The 9,187-nt window shown below is 48.9% G+C and overlaps 1 protein-coding gene across 1 annotated transcript in view; it reads left to right on the top strand.

Moving 5' to 3' along the window:
* Positions 1-191: 191 nt before the first annotated feature.
* Positions 192-9,187, top strand: part of RPIA (ribose 5-phosphate isomerase A) — a 16,783-nt gene continuing 7,787 nt past the window's right edge. Inside the window, exons 1-3 of the mRNA XM_085314678.1 lie at positions 192-281; positions 4,325-4,385; positions 6,370-6,425. Coding sequence (XP_085170804.1) covers positions 225-281; positions 4,325-4,385; positions 6,370-6,425 — 174 coding nt within the window. The 5' untranslated portion in view covers positions 192-224. The remainder of the gene's footprint in view (positions 282-4,324; positions 4,386-6,369; positions 6,426-9,187) is intronic.

Here is a 9,187-nt window from a genome sequence, read left to right as displayed (position 1 = left end):
CGAGCCACGTTGGGCCACGCCGGGCCGGGCCGAGCCGAGCCGAGCCGGGCCGGGCCGGGCCGCTCGGGGCGGCGCCGCGGCGCCCGAGCATTGTGGGAGCTGTAGTCGGCGGGCGGCGGCACTACAAGTCCCAGGCGCCCGGCGGGGGCGGCGGCAGGAGCCGGTCGCGGCGGCGGCCTCCAGCCGGCGCGGGCGGCTCCGCCGGCGGGCGGCTCGGCGGCACCATGGCCGAGGAGGCCAAGCGGCTGGCCGCCTGGGCGGCCGTGGACAAGCACGTCCAGGTGAGAGCCCCCTCCCCGCGCTCGCTGGGCCGCGAAACCGGGCAGAAACGGCTTCCCCCCCCCCGCCCTGTGCAGGCGCGGCGAGCACCGCTGCTGCCCCCCACGCCCCCTTTGCACCCCGAGCTTGCACCGCTGCCCCCGGCGCTTGGGGGCTCCGCGGTTAAGATCAGGCAGTGCTTCAGCACTGCGGTGTTTGCTCTGTGAGCCTTTCTGCAACGGACGTGGTGAAACTCTCTGCTAAGGAGTTAAATGTTTGCACTTAGAGGGGAGAGAAAGAAAAAAAGAGAAAAACCCATCCCCTCTGCTGCCCGGGTTGTGCCTTGCGTTGCTGCTGGGTTCCCCGGTGCCTCGTAAGCGCTTCGCTCGCTTTGCAGCCTCTGCTCTAGCGCGGCACCGGGAGGTCTGTGCCTGGGTGCACCTTTCTCCGCGAGTCCGGGGTCTCCCGGCRCACCCAGAAGTTTTATGCGGGGTGGGACATAACCCAAGGGATTGACTGGTGATTGCATAAACCTCCTTTCTTAGCGAAACCCAGCCAGAAAGTTGCGTGTTGACAGTTGGCAAGAGGAAGGACTTGGGTTGCGAGGTGTGGAGTGGTTTGAGGAGCTGGGGCGCAACTGCTGCTGGGGGTTATCGAGAGCTGGATGATCGGTTGGTCTTGGGTAAAATGTGATTCTTAATTTGGGGCTTTTTTCTAGAGGAAAGGCTGACCTTTGAGCTATTTTGTGCTCAAGCAAACTTATGGTGGTGTTTCTGGCCTTGTTCCAGCTGATTAAAGTTCAGGGCTTGGCTAATAATGCTGATTAAGTAAAATAGCCAGTGGTGGGGTAATGTTGGTTTGAAACGGTTGGAGAAGCACTTAAAGTCACTGTAAAGGAGTTCGATGGCTTCAGCTATTAGAGGAAAATCTCCCGTTTCACCTTCCACCCTCCTCAGGAGGACAGAGTTGCTCTTTGTAAAAGTTAGTTAGCAGTTTGGCCATTAAAGCTATCAGTGCTAATGAAGAGAGTGGTGTAATCTCCTAAAAACACAGTTGCTCCTCTGTTTTTGCCCTCGAGTTGTGGGGATGTGCAGRAGACTGTGCTGAGTTCAGGGTTAAGTTGTGCTGGATGGATCTTTCAGGRGATGTCCTGTCCCTGCAGGATTTACAGCCTTCCTGGTCCCGACAGCAGAAAACAGGCCAACTTACTTCTGCTGTCGATACATGACACCGCAGAGTGGGTACCGCTACTAAATTAAGCTGTTGCTGCTCCTGGCCATCCTCTTCTGCACCTGCCCCTAGCTGCACTGGTACAACAGTTCCTTGTACAGCCTGCAGCTGATTTAAAACCTAGGGATGARCGGGTGGATTTAGGAGAGGAGAGCCTTTTACTATTAATTAAAAGCCAGGTCAGCGTTTTTGTCCACAGTGCTTATCCCAGTGCAGCTGTGGGAGCAGAACTCTGTAATACAGAGCAGGAATATCTGGAGGAGACCCTGGAGACGAATGAGCTTTGAGATCAAGGACAGCGCTCCTGTTCAGCGTGAATGCTCTCGTAGGAGTGTGGATAGCACGAGGATCAGGGCTTTAGAGCYGTAAGCTGCTTGGGGAAGAGCTGGCCCTGCTTTTATACAATACCTCTAAAGGCAGGGCTCTGCCACAGGTCCTGTTAACTTCTCTGTTAGAAGCMAAAAGGTGAGGTGAGGGTGCTGCATCCTGCTGCTGCAGAGCACTGAATGTCAGTAAGAAGAAACTTGGGTTTTTGCATTTTTTTTTTCCTCCTGCTCTTTGCTCGTGTAAATGCTAGTTTCAGGCCTTGGAAAACCATGGGTCTCCCGAGGTTTTACTGAGCTACCCGAAATGGCATTCTTTGTGCTGGATGTTGTTCCTCGGTGGTGTGAGCTGGACCTGCCTCTTGCACACTCACCTCGTGCTTTCGTTCTCACCAGTGCTCATCCTACACCTATTTTTGAAAGCAGATGGGTTTTGGCCCTGCCCTGGGTAGAGGGGGGAGCTGCCAAGGGGGAGATCTTGGTTGGGATAGGAGAGGCTGGGGTTGTGACAGCACCAGTTTAGACTGGCTTAACCTATTGTTTTGGGAAACTGGCTTAGCCCAAGGTGTTGCCACTGCCTAAGGGAGGGTGTTTTGTCCCTCAGCAGTGATAAATGCCTTCAGGTTTATTGCCATTGATGGGCTAGTGGCTTTGGGAGCTGATGCCACTTTATTAGAATGGAGCTGCTGATTTTGAGGCTTTTACCATCCCTTTAGGGCATCAAGCTGCTCCAAGAAGCTGTCCCACACAGTCAAAATGAGGGCAAGGAGATGAAACTGCTTCTTCCAAGGTCAAAACAAGTCTCTTGGCACAGTATGGGTAGTGGTGGTGTTTCCAACTCTGTCAGCCTCGCTCGTCCTTTACAGCTGGGATGCTGGGCTGGGCTCTGCCTGCCAGGGAAAGGAAGCCCAGGAAACTTGAGAGCAATTGGGTTTCTCCTATGCTGTAGTGCTGCTGCCAGCGTTGCAAACTCACAGCTGTGATCTGCTGCTTTCCCCTTCTTTTACAGACTTGGAGTTAGTAAGGGCTGTAACATAGCATGAGTCTCTGGTTTTGTACTGGATTTGGAATGTTTTATTTTTCCTTAAACTTTTAACCTGCAGAAGTGAAGGAAATCACTAGTCATAGGGGAGAGTGACCTGATGTGAGCTACATCTTTCCAGGTAGGCTTGTAACCCAGTAGGATACTCTGGATATGGCTTTGTGCGTGGCTGCCAAACTCTGGGTTTGCTGGGCATGGAGAGRAAGCTCCTGACTTGTCTGATGAATGTACTGAATCTCTGGCTGGGTTGAAGTCTTTCACATCCAAATTCTCTTTAGTGGTATTGTGCCTCCTTCAGTCAATCTAGGCTTTGGATCTCATGCAGAGAGGGGTCAAGTACACTGCAAATTAGAAGTGTGTGAGAAGCTGCAGGAAGCTCTCAGTGGGTTGGATACTGAGACAGCAATAAGCACAGGCTAAGGGGATCTACTAGTTTAGAGCATAACACAGTTACACCTCCACCCTCATCCTGCAGCAAGTTTTAGAGGTTCTTCTGCCCTGTGGRTGGAACTGTAGTGATCCACTCTTCAGCCAGACCAGAGGCAAAGAAGTCCAGGGCTGAGCTGTGGTTAAAATGTGGCCTATGCTGCTTACCCATCTTTCCGGTGCGTTACTAGACTCTTGTGCAGGCAGTTATATGCTCTGTTTTGGAGGGCAGGTTTTACTATACTCGAGGAACAGCTCCTGCGCGCTTTGCTTTGGCCGTTGATGCCGCAGTGCTGTTTACTAGCAATACTGTTGGTGGCAAATGGGTGCTTTTACTGTGCAGCTTCCTTGGGAGATGATATCGTGAGGCTGTTTCAACTTCCTCCTCTGCGGTCTTGTCTGAGCTTTCCAGCTTTCCTGCATGAGAGGGTGTGAGGGCAGCTGCAGCAGGAGCTGACTGTCTTCTCCTGCTTCCAGCAGGAAAAGCCTTGGCCCGTGCTGGGACTTGGCTTGCCGACTGTGCTACTTGTTCCTAAGGGGGATGTTGCTGCGAGGAAATGTCCGAAGGCTGAGCTCTGAGGTCCTTGTGCAAGCGTGGTGATGTGGGAAGTGTTTTTCAGGCTTCCTTCTTCCTCTGCRGTAGGCCCTCATGGGGGAGGAAAACTATGTCTTTTGAGCTGAACTTTTCACGCTCCCTCAAGGATTAACTGGAATTTCGACTTCCTGTGTCGATAACAAGCAGCAAGTGTACATTGAATGCCTGGAGAGTCAGACTGTAGCAGTATTAAATAACTCCATGTCCTATAAGGAGCCGTTGAGTTGCTTAAAATCCCTTAACGAGCCCGGCTAAGACCAGAAAGTAGTTCTGCCATCGCTGGAGCAATGGGTTTCTTTCTTATCTGATGTGCTTATACATTGGGTTTCAGGGTACATCTGAGCAAGGTTCCTCCTGCATATGTTTTTATAGAGTCTATTGGGAAAAGCAGACGAGACCTTGTACCGAGCCCCCAATTACAGCTCTCTCCTGTCTCTCTTTGATTTGCAGAACAATCAAATTCTTGGCATCGGAAGCGGTTCCACAATTGTCCATGCAGTGCATCGATTAGGTAGGATGCTCCCTTTCGTGTCATTCCCRCGGCAGAAAATCCTYTTGTCCAGCCACCCCAACTAATCARAAACCAGGCCTAAATCGTGAAGATGCGGACTTAGTGCTTGTGCATCTTGTGTTTGTTGGCTGCTGTATCATGCTTGAGGCTGAAGGTTAAAGCTGAGACTTATGCTGCAATTCGATTGCAGAGAGTCACGAAGAGCTAAAAATTTCCTTGACTTTGTTCAACAGGGCTGTGCTTTGCCACCTGTTCTCCCCATACAACTAGGTAATGCAATTTACTGGCATCCACCAAAAACTGGAGCTAAAACCCCTCTGTCTAGTTCCCTGTCCTGATTTGCTCTGTGGCTTCAGGCCATGCAGCTGCTCTGCTTCCGTTAACCCATTTGTATGCAGCTGATGTTCCTTGCTCACATCCATATTCATATCAAGGGTCCTGCTGAGGTATAATGGAAATAAGGATCGACTCCCGCTGCAGTTTTGTTATGCCCTGTGGCTAGACTGATCTATGTGACCCGGATGTACATTTTACTCAAGGTATAATTCAGAAAGTTTCTCTCTCCTTGCAAAATATTAAAGCAAGACAGATGTGTTTTTGGAGAGTGACTGTGAGGCTAATTAAACCTCGGTGCCCTCTCTAATGAGGCACACRGATAAACTTTTCCTTTGCAGGCTTCTAAAGGACACTTTCAGCTTTGGGGCAAATTTGCTTGTCAAGGTACCATACCTAGTCCTTGTGGGGCTTGAGCCACCATGCTCTGCTTGAACATACAGAGCAGCCCGCTGCGGCGGGTCGGGATTGCTAGATCAGCCTGTYCTTCCTGAGAGTTTCAATCAGAAGCATGAAAGGACTCTTGTTTGGAAGCGAAGTTTAGTGTGTTGCAGCTGGACTGCTCTCTGCGTGGCTGGAAAGTCTCCTTAGGACTTGCAGCTCGGCAGGCAGAGCTCCGGCTCCGGCCCTGGGAGAGCGGCCGGCCGGCAGGGCTGCGATCTGAGCACCGTACAGTGCTTTGAATACCAGGAGAGATCGTGGTGTGGCCTGCCTGTTCTGCCCGTTCATCCCAGGTCGTGTTTGTACACACATTTGTCTGTGAGGAATTTCAGGAGTTGGGATTCAGCTTTCTGGATTTGACTCACTGTTACAGCTGCTCCTGACTTCAACACAGATTCAATTTCTGAATAAATATGTATAGCATTTAAAGCCTGTTTCAGGCTGCAAAATATGACTTTTCATATCTACTGAATGTATTAGCCCTCCRTATGATACGGGCTATAACAACACGCAACCCATACGTGGCATCTTCAACGCCTGCGACTGGTATCATTACCTTGAAGCRTGTTTCCCGCATGCTTGTTCTCATGAGAGGCCGTTGCTGATACCCTTGGGCTGTTGACTTTTGCCATCTACCATACTTACTTAAATAACATTTTGTCCATAATGGTATCTTAGTAATAGGTTTTAGTCATTTGAGGTTAACCCGAGGGAGGAAATATTTCCTTTCATTTAATGGACTATCGTAGTTTATTTTATTAGCCCTTTCCCTGCTATATATTTAAATATTTTAAAATAAATGGATGTGATGTCTCAAAGGCAACAAGCCAGAAAACCTTTCAGACTGCTGCTGTAGCTCTCTAAGAGGCCCACAGTAAAACCTGTCTAATGGAGGGAGAGAGAGGAGTAGGACTAATTTCCCTGGTGATGGTCTGCTGACTGGGCACAACCGTTGCTCCTCTGCTGCTGGAGATGCAAAGGTTAATGGCCCGTGCTGCCTTGGGCTGTGCTGGGAAGGAGAGCCTGAGCCTGTGCAGGGTGGCACCTGTTTGCATTTTGTGCCTGACTGAGTTATTTGCAAGTTGAGCAAGTAATTGCCATGGTTCAAAGGGGCTGTTAAGAACTGAGCTTTCTTAAAGAGAAAGTTGCTGCATTTTGCCTCTGCAATGAACAAACCAAGTTCTGCTTTTTTTTTTTTTTTTCCCTGCAGCTGAGCGGGTTAAACAAGAGAACCTCACAATTGTCTGCATCCCTACATCTTTTCAGGTAAGTGCTTTCCTCCTTTGCTTTCTGCTAGTCCCTGCTGTTAGTCATGCAGGTTATCTTCTGTTTGGTTGTGGGAGGTAACCACGATGCTCCCTGGAGTGGCTCACCGCTGTGTGGGTTAACTGAAAGCACCAAAGCAGCCGTGATGCAGTCTGCAGACCGATTTAGTGAAGCTGGCAGCGTTGGTGCTGTGTTTCCCTGACCCGAGGTGCCTGGATCCTGTAGTGYCAGGAGGCTTGTATTTTGAGCATGTAATAACAGCAGTAATTCCGGTGTCGGTGTGTGGCTTGCTCTGGATCCTGCTGTATCGCACAAAAATGCTYTTAACCATGATCAACCAGACTCATAACGCAATGCTCATGGGAGACGCTTAGGCTGATTTCCTTTGATTTGGGATTAGGCCCTGAAAGCTGTGAAAGTCATGGTAAAAGCAGTAATAGCAGGCGCTTGTGTTTTCAGGAGGAAACTTCAGRACAGAATGTGTCAACTGGCTTATATGTGAAATTCCTGCAGAGAAATCAGCTTAATCTTTCCTTTGCTGTGMAACTTTTGCAGGGACTGGTTCATACTAAGCTGCTGAGAAGTTTGCCAGGAGACTGTGGGCTTGTTAAAACTCCAGGCTGCTCAGGAAGCCTTGAGTTGCTTCCGTGCCTTCAGGCAAATGGCTTTGCTCTCTCTGCTGCAGAAGAGCAGCTGCGCATCTTGTCCCCCTTAGGGCAGGGAGAGGTGATGTCAGGGCAGGCTTTGGGAAGCCAGGTGGCACTGTCCTGCTCTGGGAATTGGACTCCTACTTTTCTGGGTCCTGCTGTGGACCTTGGGATTGTACCTTTGTCAAAACCATTTTTTTTTTCTGTGAGTATAATCAACCTGAGCAACTTGGTCTGATCTTATAGCTGACCCTGCTTTGAGCAAGAGGTTGGGCTAGGGACATCCTGAATTATCCTGAAAGCCTATGAAAACATAATATCATCTTGCCCTGCAGATGTTCTTTGTAAGTACAGAGGGGTAGGGCTTTTTCCCTCTTCTCTCAGGTGTTGCAAACAACTGATGGTAAATGACTGAATATAAAGCAAACCCCCTACAAAGGACAAAAAGTAAAAAGCCAGAAGAAATTCTTATTCACTTCTCTCAGTATTTCCATTGCATACGTGCACTATCACTGCAACATCTCTCTGGTCTGTCTAAAGTGATCTCCATCCCAACACATCATGTACCTTTTCATGTACCTTTTAAACTAGGGGAGAGCTCCTGAGACCTTGGTTGCTAGGTCTTACAAGTAATGGTGAAAACAAGTGGCTTAAGCTCACATGCTAAATGTGGAATGGAGCTAAAACGGAGAATTCCCTGTCATGAAATGCTGAGATAAGTTCAAATAACAGTAGAGTGTTTTTTTTTTTTTTTTTTTTTTTTTTTAAAAACAATAATGCAAAGACTGCTGTTAAAGGGAAGAGATGGCCTGTGCAGGGGTGTGATCTAAAATCCTCCAGACAAGGGTCTGCTTCATATCTTTTGCAACCCCTTGAACCTTGGCCAATTCTAAATGAGGCATTCCCAGGTCAGCAAAACAGCATCTTATTTCCGCTATGTACAGGTGTAAATGGCTGCCTGAGGTCACTGGCAAGGAAGAATTGGTTTCAGTGGGCTTTTATTCTCCTCCCTTCCCTGTTGTAAGTTTGGGTTATTCCACCACCATCAGTAAAGCTAGTACTTGGGGTAAGTATCGGTCTCTTGGCTTTTGCATTGTTTCTTCTCACCTGGATGTGTGCCGAGAGCACAGAGCGAGACCTTTCCTTGGCAGCGACCCGTCACTCATCTAATACTGAACGGATCCGTCTTTCCACCCAGCTAATGCCATGGTCCAGGCTGCATGTTGGATTCCAGGTGCTGGGCAGCTCGCATCCAGGACTATCTAGGAAAAGGGCTTAACCTGGCCGTTTAGCATTGCACAAGTGCTACGCGGTTACCGCTGCTTTACCCCGAGCTGTGGGAGCTCTGCTTTTGACTTCTGCTGGTGTGTTCTCATCGCGATGCGAATAGGGAGCCTGATCTTTGGCCGAGAGAGCTGCCTTGTTTCCATGCTGACCCAAAGCCTGTTCAGGATCTGCCTGCATGTACAGCACGGTGTTTTTTCAGTGGTTTCAGTTTCCAAATCCCTGAAAGCTCTTTACATAGACACCATGTAACGAATGTAAATCCACTGGTGGGGATCTGTTTTTTTCTTCAGTGAGCCCTTATTAGGGCAGTCATAGTGCACAATCTGTTTAAGAGCCYGTAGCCTATGGGAGTCAAAACTGCATGCCATGAAATGCCACAGTAATGCAGAAGATTCAAATCGTATCTCATTACCTTTAGTATAATCTGCTAATTCTTCTTAATGTTTCTCTGATACAATACATATGAGTGATAGACCTTGTTGTAATCAGCGAGTTAAATTCGGGACATAAATTCATCCAGACTGTAGCACTGGACTTCCCTGGAAAAGCTAAAGCATAGTTGGAAGTAGTTAATTGCGCTAACTCTGGCCGAGTTAGTGCAAGGAGGGAATCTCACTCATGTGACTGTTTAATGCTGAAAACTGAACCGATTTAAGATTTGGTAAGTGTGAACTTCCATTTAAGCTGATGAGCCAAGTGGAGGGTAATTCTGGGTGCTCTGTGCTGTCTTACCACTAGAGGGAAATACACAGCTACTTCAGTAAAAGTGGATCAGATCCACAAAGCTGTTTCAAGAGGCTTCTCACACTTTTTTGATAGGAGTTGTGT

This window comes from Rhea americana, unplaced genomic scaffold (genome assembly GCF_003343005.1).
Source record: "Rhea americana isolate MKP2758 unplaced genomic scaffold, rheAme1 scaffold_41, whole genome shotgun sequence".
NCBI classification, from domain to species: Eukaryota; Metazoa; Chordata; class Aves; order Rheiformes; family Rheidae; genus Rhea; species Rhea americana.
Note: the sequence above shows the minus strand (reverse complement) of the source record. Positions and strands in the feature narration are given on the sequence as shown.